Genomic DNA, 13890 nt, shown 5'->3' with positions numbered 1-13890 from the left:
GACCTGCAAGTCGTGTTGCCCCTGTGTGAATGGGGTCTTAATATACTGTATTTAGATGTACTTACCAGCAACTGTTGAGAGTGAAGGACCATATGCTCTTAGAAAAGGGTGGGATCCACAATCTTCTGGTGCTTCCAAAAAACTCCTGTCAGGAGCACCTGAAAGAAATTAAAACCCAAAATATGTTACGTCATTCAGTGACAACGCAGTCAAGATCTACTTAATTCCTCCGCTTTACTTTTACCTATACCCATCCTACTTACTTTTCCCCATCCCTACTTACCTCAACAACTCCCCCCATCATCCCTTTGTCTCCTTCACCCCTCCCATCTTTCTCCATCTCTCCTAGCATCTTCTATCCTCGTCTATTCTTTTTCTACTTCCCTCCGGCTGCTTACATTAAAGTGGTTGTAAAACATCAAGGTTTTTCACCTTAATTAAGGTAAAAAACCTTCTGTGTTGCAGCTCCCCCCAGACCCCCCCTTTTTCTTACCTGAGCCTAATCCGATACAGCGATGTGCACATTGGCTCCCGCTGCTGTCAATCAAATCCAGTGACATGGGAGCGGGGGGTGGGGCCGAGTCCCGCTGTCTGTGTCAATGGACATAGCAGTGTGACTCAGGAGTGAGCCCGCAGGGGTGCCCACATGGAAAGTGGCTTTCTGTGGGGGCACCCGATGAAGAGGAGGGGCCTGGAGCACCGGCGGGGCACCCCAGAAGAAGAGGATGGGGGCTGCTCTGTGCAAACAGATTGCACAGGGCAGGTAAGTATAGGCACGTTTGTTATTTTTATTAAAAAACAAAAAAAACTAGGGCTTACAACCCCTTTAACCTTTCACCATGTTGGCTTTTTCACTCCCAGCAAACTCCACTCTCAGTTGAAAAGTACTTTTGTGTTACCTAACGGACCAATCTCTGACCTCACCAGAAATTAAAGAAAATAAACAACCTTTATCCTTCTAAGCACAAGCCAAACCATAGCTAAAGTTTGCAGACAACCTACTTTGAACTTTATCATGGTGAAGCAAAAGGTGATAGGTACCACTATCCACGAGCAACTCACGTCTATAATGAACGATACCCACTGTAAATGTCATAAAATTTATGGTCACTCTGGATGACTATTATGATATTTAGAACCTTGACCACTTTCTACTCGAGCTCTAAAAATGACACAAAGGGGGGGGGGGGATTTACTAAAACTGGGGCACATTGATTACTATGCACAGCAGCATCAGCTTGTTTAAATAAAGTGATAGTAAACTCCCATGCATCCAGTATATAGAAATAAAGTGCAGGTGCTACAAGTAATAGTGAAAGAAACTTTGTGTACACTAATGTTACAATAATAAAAAAAATAAGTAATTCATAGGAAATATATTAAAGTGTATAGTATATAGAAAGTCCATATAACAGTGAACTAGAATAGTGACATGCTATCCAAAATAGCAGTTAGTGCAAATCCAGAGGAGATTATTGGCGACTTGGTGATAAAATTCTTCAGTGTAAATTACACCTCTGTGCAAGGTGGTCCCTTACCTTACCACCGTAAGGTAACGGCGTGAGAAAATGCAAAGATGACAAAGGTAATCCAAATTCTTGCCACAAGCCAGTAGGGATTTTTCTTTGAATACCTCAATGGTAGGTATGAGAAAAGAAGGGGGGGGGGAATTCCAGGTCCAATATGATGTATAGGAGGGAAAGAAAATAGAGGTCCAGATCGTGAAGTATGTTAAGAATGGGTACGTTTTATTAAAACAAAGAGCCAAACGTACTCGCATTTAAAATAAACAAACAAAGCACAGCACCACAAGTGGCGAGCTCGCAACCTGACGTCACTTCCAGATGTGCACTAACTGCTATTTTGCATAGCATGTCATTATTCTAGTTGACTGTTATATGGACTTTTTATATACTATTAAGAACTTTAATATATTTCCTATGAATTACCTTTTTTTCTATTATTGTAACATTAGTTTACACAAAGATTCTTTCACTATTACTTGTAGCACCTGCACCTTATTTCTATATACTGGCTGCCCCTTGGCACTGTGTGACTATTACTGAGGGCTGTATTTTACATATATTGTATGTTATATCTATTTAGTCAATACCTAGTGCACAAACATCACACATTGATTTTTATTTTATTTCATTACTTGGGTTTTGGTTGACCTATTCGTTGTTTGCTGCAACTAGGATTCTATCCCTGCTATTTTAGGCAGCGCGGGAATATTCCTTTCTTTAAACTTCCATGCATGAATTTGTAGCTATAGGTAAGTCTATAATAAGGCTTACCCATAGGTACTGTTAATAGCTCCTAAACGTGCACCGTTTAGGAGATATTTACTAAAGATGCAGCCGGTGACTTCACCGGCGTATGTGCTCTGAAGGAACGGCATGCCCGTGTCTGCGCAGTAGTGACGTCAACGCAGCTACAGACACTTGCACAGCCGGAGTCCGCAAACTCAGGAGGAAGACCAGGTGAAGCTGGAAGCGCTTTCAGCTGGAGGGCTTCGTTCTAAGGTAATTTTCACATAATGTGCTAGTATGCAATGCATATTAGCACATTATGACATCGCCTTGCAGGTTAAAAAAAAAATTTAAAAAGCCAGCGGTTTACTAACGCTTTAAGCTTTGACAATAAAACCTAGAGGCGGTTTGGTTACTATGCACAGCTGCATCTGATTTTACGTGCACCAGTTTTAGTAAATCTCCCCCAATGTCTTTTATAGTGGGAGTTTCCAGCCTGGCCCCACACCTCGTTCTCGCCCTCTTCCCTTTCTAAGTTCCCCTCCTTTCTCCACAATTTGCAGTGCTGTAAAAAAGTATTTGCCCCTTCCAGATTTTTATTTATTTTTTTGTATATTTGCCTTAAAATAATGATTCAGATCATCAAACCAAATTTTAATATTACACAAAGATAATCTGAGTAAAAACAAAATGCAGTTTTTAAATGACGATTTAATTTATTAAGGGAAAAAAGCTGTCCAAACCTATCTGGCCCCGTGTGAAATAGTAATTGCCCCCTAAACCTAACTGGTTGTGCCACCCTGGGCAGCAACAACTGCAATCAAGCGTTTGCCATAACTGAGAATGAGTCTTTCATATCGCTGAGGAGGAATTTTGGCCCACTCTTCTTTGCAGAATTATTTTAATTCAGCCACATTGGAGGGTTTTCGAGCATGAACAGCCTGTTTAAGGTCATGTCACAGCATCTCAATCGGATTTTAGTCCAGACTTTGACTAGGCCACTTCAAAACCTTAGAGGTTGTAAACCCTCGTGTTTTTTCACCTTAATGCATCCTATGTATTAAGGTGAAAAAACACCTGGGAATGACTGCAACCCCCCCGTTTTACTTACATAAGCCCTGGAATTTCACACGCCAAAGACGCGCTCTTCCTCTGCCCGGGGTTCTCGGCTCTTGATTGAATAGATAGCAGTGCAGCCATTGGCTCCTGCTGCTGTCAATCAAATGCAATGACGTGGGCGCCGGGGGACGGGGTCGAGTCTGGCATAAGTGCCTATGGACGCAAATGCTAGACTCGGGAGCACGCCCACAAGGTAAGCCCCCCGGGAGGAGCCGCGAGTGCCGCCAAGGGACCCCAGAAGACGATGTTCGGGGGCAACTCTGTGCAAAATGAGCTGCACAGCGGAGGTAAGTATGACATGTTTGTTATTGAAAAAAAATAAATAAAAAACTAGCCTTTACAATCACTTTCATTTTTTTTTTTTTTTTTAGCCATTTAGAGGTGGACTTTCTGGTGTGTTTTGGACCATTGTCCTGCTGCATAACCCAAGTGCGCTTGAGGTCACCAAATGACGGCCAGACATTTTCTGGTAGAGCGCAGAATTCATGGTCCCATCATTTATGGCTAGTCGCCCAGGTCCTAAAGCTGCAAAGCAGCCCCAGACCATCACACTACCTCACCATGTCTGTTAGTATGATGTTATGAAATGCTGTGTTAGATTTATGCCAGATGTAATGGGATGCACACCTTCCAAAAAGTTCTACTTTTGTCTCAACAGTTCACAGAATATTTGCCCAAAAGTCTTAGGTATAATCAAGATTTTTTTTTTTAGCAAATGTGAGATGAGCCTTTGTGTACTTTTAGGCTAGCAGTGGCTTTCGCCTTGGAGCTCTCCCATTGATGCCATTTTTGCCCAGTCTCTTTCTTATTGTTGAATCATAAACACTGACCTTAACCACTTCAGCCCCAAAAGGATTTACCCCCTTCCTGACCAGAGCATTTTTTGCGATTCGGCACTGCGTCGCTTTAGCTGATAATTGCACGGCCGTGCGACGTTGTACCCAAACAAAATTTACATCCTTTTTTTCCCCCACAAATAGAGCTTTCTTTTGGTGGTATTTGATCACCTCTGCGTTTTTTATTTTTTGCACTATAAATAAAAAAAGGCCGACAATTTTGAAAAGAAAGCAATATTTTTAACTTTTTGCTCTAATAAATATCCCCCAAAAAATATATTAAAAAAAAAAAAAAAAAACACATTTCTTCCACAGTTTAGGCCAATATGCATTCTTCTACATATTTTTGGTAAACAAAAAAAAAAAAAAAATCGCAATAAGTGTATATCAATTCGTTTGTGCAAAAGTTATAGCGTCTACAAAATAGGGGATAGATTTACGGCATTTTTATTATTATTATTTTTTTTTTACTAGGAATGGCACCGATCTGTGATTTTTATCGGGACTGTGACATTATGGCAGACAGATTGGACACTTGACACTATTTTGGGACCAGTGACATTTATACAGCGATCAGTGCTATAAAAATGAACTGATTACTGTGTAAATGTCACTGGCAGTGAAGGGGTTAAACACTAGGGAGCGATCAAGAGGTTAAATGTGTTCCCTCAGTGTGTTCTAACTGTAGAGGCGATGGGTTCACTAGAACATGACAAAGAACACTGCTCCCGATGACAGGGAGCAGTAGATCCCTGTCATGCTGCTAGGCAGAACAGGTAAATGCCTTGTTTACAGAGTCATCTCCCCATTCTGCCTCTCCTCACCGCAATCACGGGCCGCTGGCGAACATAGAGTTTGTGGGACCCACGGACATGCTCCCGCTAGGGGGCAAACTCCTTCTGCCTGCCCGTGCAATTCTGCCAACGTAAATCGGTGTGCGTCGGTCGGCAAGTGGTTAAAGTGATTGTAAAGTCTCCTTTTTTCCCCTCAAAGAAATAACAAACGTGGTATACATACCTCCTCTGTGCAGTTAGTTTTGCACACAGCAGTCCGGATCCTCCTCTTCTCGGGTCCCTCTTCGGCTCTCCTGGCCCCTCCCTCCCATCAAGTGCCCCAGCAAGTAGCTTGCTATGGGGGCAACCGAGCCGAGTCTCAGCTCCCTGTGTGCATTCAGACACGGAGCATTGATTTGGCCCTGCCCCCTCTCTCTCCTGACTGGCTGACTTTAATTGACAGTAGCAGGACCCAATGGCGCCGCTGCTATGTCTCAGCCAATCAGAAGGAGAGTTCTGAACGGCTGAGGAACTCGTGGACATCGCTGGAGAGAGACAGGGCTCAGGTAAGTATTAGGGGGGCTGAGGGAGGCTGCTGCACACAGAAGGTTTTTATCTTAGTGCATATAATGCATTAAAGTGGATGTAAACCCTCACATATAACCAGTGAAGTGAACAGGCTCAGATGATACACAGGGATGAAACAAATCTCCCTACATAAGTTTTACATGTATATATGCTGTCTTTAGCTTTATATACTTTAGTAAGTGAACATCATGTTAGAGATTTTCTCTTCCTGTTCAGCACTGGTAGTGGATTCTTGGCATACAGCCAAGACAGCTGATTGGAGGAAAGGCACACCCCCCCTCCCACATAGGCAGAGACTTATAAACATATAGCAACCTCCCTGGACACAAATTTCAGGCTGTTTTTTTTGACAGAGAACTTGTCGGAAATTATCATGCTGATAACAGAACAACAAACAGCAGAAAGAAATGGGACTCAGGGGTTTGGAGAGAGATAGGAAAATACTACAGATATATGTACCCAGCTCAAATTTCATTTGAGTGGGTTTACATCCACTTTAAGATGAAAAACCTTATGACTTTATAACCACTTTAACTGAGGCCTACAGTTCTTTAGATGTTGTTCTGGGTTCTTTTATGACCTCTTGGATGAGTCGCCGTGGTGCTCTTGGAGTAATTTTGGTAGGCCGGCCACTCCTGGTAAGGGTCACCACTGTTCCAAGGTTTCTCCATTTGTGGATAATGGCTCTCACTGTGGTTCTTTGGCGTTCTAAAGCCTTAGAAATGACTTTGTAACCCCTTCTAGACTAATACAGGTCAATTACTTTGTTTCTCATGTGTTTTTGAATTTCTTTAGATCACGGCATGATGTGTTGTTTTTTTTAGATCTTTTAGCTTCACTTTGCCAGACAGCTTCCATTTAAGTGATTTCTTGATTCAACAGGTCTGGCAGTAATAAGGACTGGGTGTGGCAAGTGAAATTTAACTAAGCTTTCCAAAAAATGTGGTTAATCACAGTTCATTCGGGATTTAGCGTGGGGGGAGGGGGATCACCTTTTCACATAGGGCCTGGCAGGTTTGGACAGCTATTTTCCCTTAATAAATAAAATCATCATGTAGCCTCCCTGGCGGTATGATTGTGTCAGATTTTTGTGTCTTTGCATAGAAATTTGGCGTTTTATATTGTAGGCCTGTAATTCTTAGCAATAACACACTTAAATCTGTCCGCCAAGAGTCTAGTAGATATCCCGGGTATGATGAAGTTTGAAACACAAAATCATAAATTATAATATAATAAATAATTATAAAAAAAAATAATAATAAAATTAATTTCTCCACAATTCACTATCGCTCAATTCTGCAGGTGTTCTAATTTACTATCGCTGTTTTCTAGCTGGTCTAAAACCACTTTTGATGTAAAGGGACACTTTTTGGTTGCTATGGACAATCTCAAGTTTCCAGGCAGAAAGAACAGTATGTCAAGGGTGGAAATACAGCGCTGTCTAGCGAGCCATTCTACTAAAAAGTAGTACCATAAAAAATGGGTCCTGCTGCAGCTTAAATGTGAGATACAATATAGTAATTTCAAAAGGAAAAGCTGCGCAGCATGAGACTATAAAAATGTGGTAGCATATATCCACATGTATTAATTGTCCATATCAAATGGAGGATATAATTACTCCCAATCTAATGATATAAAACACTAAAGTAGTAAGTACTAAAAAGTAGTAGAAAGTATCCCGGAAGTGAAGCTTTCCTTCGCTGGTTCCTTGGTAACAGGTGGATATCTCCCTGTCGTTTGACCATCGCAAGCTGACCTGCCGGCAAGCTAATGCATAGGCGCATCTGATCTCTATCATTTGAGATCCAACTTATCTGGATTAATAAATGTTTACGGAATTACACTATGGAAGCTCTTCTTTTTAACATGGGGAACTGCTGATCGTGAGTCACTCAGAGGCCATTCTAGCAGAGAGAGAGAGGTGACATCTGGTTGACAATTATAGAGACCCTGGCTGGGGTATAAGCCATAAGCGGATGCGATCTCCCTAAAAAGAGATCAAGGCAGTTGGTAAGCGGCAGTTATTTCCCAGGTGGAGGAATCTTTCTATCCCAAATCACTACTTCTACGGTGTTTTCTGTTTTAAGTCACTAATAACCAGCAAATTGAGGACATTTCATACAATTGGGAATACTATGCGATTGGCAACATTGCTCTTTTAGAGGACTTTCTGTTGATATGAATTTTTCAAAGGACACTTTTGACATCTATGGTGTGGCCAATTTTTAATGCATTTATGTTCAAACATCGTGATGCGCATGGTTATATTATAGATCCATGTAATTTAGTGTTTTAAGTCATTAGATTGGGAGTAATTATATCCTCCATTTGATATGGACAATTAATATATGTGGATATATGCTACCACATTTTTATAGTCTCATGCTGCCCAGCTTTTCCTTTTGAGAAAGAACAGTATATATAATATAAAACTGCATGCAGGGCATTGGACAAAGCACTGGGGACAAAAGGTATGTGAAATAATTTCATACAGTAATGTAATCTGTAAGATTACAGTGTACTGTATGTATTATGATTTTTCACTTTTTTGAATTTGCCGCCGGGCTCCACCCCTGTGCATCGCAACGCTCGCAAGGAACGGAGCCTGGCACACAGAGGCATCAGGCAAAGGACAGAGCCCGCGGACACAGCGGGGGGGACATCGCAGGATCCTGGGGACAAGGCAAGTATACCGCACCAGGATCCTGCAATTCAATCCCGAGTGTGGCTCGGGTTACCGCTAATGGTGCTGAAATTTAACCCCGAGCCACACTTGGGAAAACCACCAGGGAGGTTAAAAACTGCATTTTTTATTTACTCAGGTTATCTTTGTGTAATATTAACATTTGTTTGATGAGCTGAATCATTTAAGTGTGACAAATATACCAAAAAATTTTTTAAAAATCAGGAAGGGGGCTAATACTTTTTCACAGCACTGTATAGCCTCTTGTTCCATCCATTATAGTTGGCACTACCCCAACAGTGTGCTGCCCGATGTCAGGTAACAGGCTGGGTTAAGACCTGGACTGAAGTGCATTGCTTAACTGCAGTGTATTCTGCATGTTGGCCCATGACCAGGCTGTGCTCACTGGTAGAGATTAATGGATCACAAAACTGGTTGAAGAGCGTTACAAATACTTTAGCTGGTAAAAGATTTTACTTTATGTTATGTATTTCAACTGGATATTTCTCTCTATGTCTGGAATCCCACATCAAATATCAAAATGTTAGCACACTTTCATTCAAAGTGACTTGTAGTTACATCACACTTAGAATCCAAATTTGTCCGAACCTGAAATAGATCTTTACTTTACTTACCAACCCCACTTTCATCTAGTCTCATGTATCCTTCAGCGAGAGAGCTAAAGCCAGTAAGGCCTCCCATAGCAGTGTAAGGGACATCTTGGCCAATGGGTTTTCCCTGGGCTAAACGTTCTTCCTTTGTCTCCACCACAGTGTCATGAGCAAATGCTGGCTGAGAACAACCACATGTGAAAGAACTGTGAAATCCTGCACAACCCGAGCCTGTGTGAAGAGATGAGTAACTGTAATACCTGCTATACCTTAATAACCATGTACAACTGAATGCATCATATACATTTTGCCTTCCATCAGACAAGTAGGGTCATGCAAGAATAGAGTTACACACTTTCTTTAGTCAAAGACAACCTTAAGAATGTCCTTGGTCATATGCTCCTAATACATGCTTTGATCAAATAAAAGGTCAGTAAATTCAAAATGCATTTTTTGTTAAAGTAAAACTATAGGCAAATATTTTTTTTTTCATTTTGAATACAGTAAGGAAGGGTTATAACCCCTGTCAGTGTCCTATTACAGAGATTTCACTTTACTTCCTGTCTCATAGACAAACAGGAAGTGAGAGGAAATCCCTGCAAATTAAGGGAATTCCTTGGGGACCCCCAGGTCACCAGAACTAGTGTTCCCACTGGAAGATTTCCCCTCTATTACTTTTCTGGGAACAACTTAAAATTTTGGATTTTATTTTACTTTCTTTTTTTCCCCAATACTTTATTTAAAGTGGTTGTAAACCCTTACAACACAATTTTTGCTACAGGTAAGCCTATAAATAAGGCTTACCTGTAGCTACCCTGGATATCTCCTAAACTCTGTATTTGCATGTGCCAACGTCATCGGCACATGCGCACTTAAGCAATGGCCCATACGTGCCGTTCCTTCAGTTAGACTGTGCCGTTACCGGCGGCTCCCGCACTTTAAAGAGAACACACAAGAACTACAGATACCACATCCATATTTACTTTCACTTTCAATGATGATGCTAAAAAGTACAAATAGAGAGGATGAATCTCCTTAACGGGGGCACAGACAGCAATAAAAACTGACAGGTGTCCTAATCCTTCTCCACTCTATCCAAAGCTAAAAAAAAAAAAAATAAAAAAAGTTTTGCTTCGTAGTTATACTTTAAGGATATATACTAGTGGGCAAAAGAATCTATATGCTTCTTGTAAACCAAAGTAACCAGATAAATTCCATAAAAAAAAAAAAAAAAAAAAAAAACTTTGCTCCTTATACAAGTTAAAATTAGAACCATTTATGTATTTCAGATTTTACATCTTAAGCCCGGGGTCAGCAACCAGTCGATCGCGATCTACCAGTCGACCGCGATCTACTAGTCGACCGCTAGTATTTAAATAGTAGATGCTTGTCCCTGCCTTGCCGACCCGCAACTGACAGAGCTGTGCAGGAAAGCCACGAGTGCAGGGAACTTGTCAAAAGCCAACAAAGGCATTCCCCGCCCCCCCCCCCCTCAGCATTCCCTTTGCTTACATGCGGCTGTGGGGTGTGGGAAGCCTCTGCAGTCTATGTAGCGAGGTTCAGACTGCGGGTCGAGGAAAGTCTCTGCCGCCGATGACGTTGTGTGGGCGGAGCTAGGAAAGCATCTGCCGGGGTCTGGCTCTTTCAGAAGGCACCTAAGCTGGAGTGCATTGTGCTGATCCCTCCCTCCTCCTCAGTCCATCCAAGATGCTTATGGATGATATCAAGTGGGATGGACGAGAGGGGAGGACCTGCCACAGTAGCTGCATCAGGTAACAATTTTTTTGTCATCCTGAGCCCCCAGTGGTGTGCTCTCCAAACTCCTCAGTAATTCGCCCCGATACCCCAGTGGTGTGCCCCCTCTAAGGCCGCCAGTGGCATGTCCCCGACTCCCCCATACTGTGCCCTCCTGAGCCCCCCCTACATTGCTCTGCTGACCCACATCCACTGCCTACGTTTCCTATACACTGCCCTACCTACTACTGACCTCCGCACGCTGCCCTACATACTACTGACCTCAGCACACTGCCCTACCTACTACTGACCTCTGCACACTGCCCTACATACTACTGACCCCCCGCACACTGCCCTACATACTACTGACCTCCGCACACTGCCCTACATACTACTGACCTCCGCACACTGCCCTACCTACTACTGACCTCCGCACACTGCCCTACCTACTACTGACCTCCGCACACTGCCCTACCTACTACTGATCTCCACATACTGCCCTACATACTACTGACCTCCGCACACTGCCCTACATCCTACTGACCTCTGCACACTGCCCTACATCCTACTGATCTCTGCACACTGCCCTACCTACTACTGACCTCCGCACACTGCCCTACCTACTACTGATCTCCGCATACTGCCCTACATACTACTGACCTCCGCACACTGCCCTACCTACTACTGACCTCTGCACACTGCCCTACATCCTACTGATCTCTGCACACTGCCCTACCTACTACTGACCTCTGCACACTGCCCTACCTACTACTGACCTCTGTACACTGCCCTACCTACTACTGACCTCTGCACACTGTTCTACGTCCTTACTTTTCATTGGGGGTCTGCTGGTTAACTACTTCTTCTTCTTCCACACCGCCTGCCCACTGTCCATGATGTAATCTACAGATGAGGAGACAGGAATCTTCCTCACGGTGTATGTATAAGGAAGATGGCCCCCTTACTAAAATGGTCAGGTAGAAGGCATGGCTGAACAACTGATCACGGGAGATACAGGCATGCTGTGCCTTGGCACAGCGTCCTGTAACTCCCAGCGGTGATCAGAAGAACGGTGATCAGAATCACCAGATTTTCAAAGTGAAAGTATAAATAGAAACTTTAAAGGGTAGATTTTCTAATAATATAATAATAATAATAATAATAAATAATCCATTTCTTTTCTGATCAATCTCTTTCAAAAGAATAAACGATCTACAGTCAACAACCCATTCGATCAATAGGACACATGGGGGAGTATATTCGATAGATAGTTAAAGTGGAACATCATGCCAGAATTAAAACTGGGCAAAGAGGCAGGAATTTTAATGCTTTGTCTCTTCTGCATTAACCCCTAGGCACTGAGCGTACGCAAATATGCACCCTTTCGGCAGCCGGGCCTTGGTGCAAAGCGGCTGCATATTTGCATGCAATAGCGCCAATAGCTGGTGTGCCGAAAGCGGTTACTGGCAGCTAACTGAAAGCTCCCGTTCGTTGCTTGCGATTGAGAGCTTTCTGATCCTGTGACCTCCGTGACAGCAAAACGCAGCGGTCACATGACCATAAGCCCCACCTCCCCCAGTGTCCTTAGGCCCTTAAAGGGGCGGCAGGCACCGGCTCTAAGGGGTTAAAGTTACTTACGTGTCTGTTTGCATGCAGGGCTCACTGTAAAAATTCAGCAATACCGAATCTGGCTAAACTCCTGCGCATGCGCGGGAGTGACGTCAACCCCGCCAGCCGGCCAACCAAAGATGTCAGCATCCAGATGGGGAGCTCAGGGACGCCACATTGCTGGAGCCGAAGTGAGTATAGTTCCACTTTAAGATATGACCATATCTTTCAATAATAAGTTATTGATCACATCTCTGTTTCCACCATGCACTCTAATCGATGGAACTACACATTAATGAACATAGTATCTCAGTGCTGCCAATCGATGCAAAACGATTGATCATTTTCCAACCTAGTCAAATAACTCAGTTTAATCGACTCCAATCTAAAATTCTCAAATTTGACTGCAAAATTGGAACTAACATTAAAAATTCCCTTGTCTGAATGCTTCAAAAGAGTCGATAGAACGGCCGAGATGGAAAAACTAATTTACCAAGCAAAAGACAATCCGACAAAATTTAATACAACATGGGCTTGCTGGTTGCACTTTAGAGTTTCCTCGACGCAGATCATTCCGCCCGGTGACCCAACCTCTCAGCCACGATAGATATTGATCTGTCGCAGAAACGTCATAGTGTCTGGCTGATCGTGCCCTCCCTTCCTCTTACCCAATTGATCCTCACCAATCCTACTGTGAGTGAGCTGTACACCGCGCATACGGAATTAACATGACATTGTACCAGACGATGCCGCACGCTCCCGATGCTCATGCTACTCTGCAAGGGGCGGGTCTGTTATTACGGTTATATCGTGTAAGGGGCGGATACCTACAGATATTATCGTAATAATAGACCCGCCCCTTGCTTAGACGATATAACAGTAATAATAGACCCGCCCCTTGCAGAGTAGCACGAGCATCGGGAGCGTGCGGCATAGTTTGGTAGAATGTCATGTTAATTGCGCATGCGCAGTGTAGAGTTCACTCACAGCTGTTTATGTTCGGCAATTTTCGGCATCACCGTAGTAGTTTGTACTGCGCAAGCGCAGCGCATGCGCAGTACAGGGGGTCCTTATCCGCCAGGGGAACTTTCTCGGCAAGACACCGGCAGGAGCACACACCCTAATGGTTTCTGGTTTCCTTACTCCCCCCTCACTCCTAGATAACATATTATTATTACGGAGCTTCCTCTCAATCATATGGGTACTGAATAGTGAACACACATTACTACACATGGCCCCCACCCATTCACAGTTAGAACCCTTTAGGGGTGAATAGGTTTAAGGGTGGCTTTGATTGGTACATAACATTACCCAGATTGGACCCCTACCCCCACACCAACCCTTTCTCCCTCACACGGAGATGCTTAATGATCCTTAGTTTATACACTTGTTAATTAGGGTATTCCCGCTTTACCATAGGAAAACTTTACTGGGTCGGAATTTCACCTACACCACTAGTGCAGAAGTGACCTAGTAAGAGGCTCAGTTGGCCGTATTTTGAACTCGTTCTTACATTTCTGCTTTATTTGTCGATCGTATGACGTATTGATTGTATTAACAGCTTTTGTTTCAATGTATGCCCGATAACTGTGATTTTATGTATATCTGAAAAATTTTAATAAACATTTATTGAAAAAAAAAAAAAAAATTCCCTTGTAAAAATAAAATATGGAGATCAGACATGCA

The 13890-nt window shown here is 43.0% G+C and overlaps 1 protein-coding gene across 2 annotated transcripts in view; it reads right to left on the bottom strand.

Annotated features, from left to right (window-relative positions):
• Window positions 1-13890, bottom strand: part of FAM221A (family with sequence similarity 221 member A) — a 45540-nt gene that overhangs the window by 9146 nt on the left and 22504 nt on the right. For both annotated transcript variants that reach the window (XM_073630105.1, XM_073630104.1), the window contains exons 4-5: window positions 8887-9093; window positions 66-158 (exon numbers count right to left, since the gene is read on the bottom strand). In XM_073630105.1, the coding sequence (XP_073486206.1) occupies window positions 66-158; window positions 8887-9093 (300 nt within the window). The remainder of the gene's footprint in view (window positions 1-65; window positions 159-8886; window positions 9094-13890) is intronic.

Source organism: Aquarana catesbeiana, linkage group LG05 (genome assembly GCF_042186555.1).
Source record: "Aquarana catesbeiana isolate 2022-GZ linkage group LG05, ASM4218655v1, whole genome shotgun sequence".
Classification (NCBI taxonomy): Eukaryota; Metazoa; Chordata; class Amphibia; order Anura; family Ranidae; genus Aquarana; species Aquarana catesbeiana.
The sequence above is the reverse complement of the archived record's forward strand: the minus strand, read 5'-3'. Positions and strand labels throughout refer to the sequence as shown.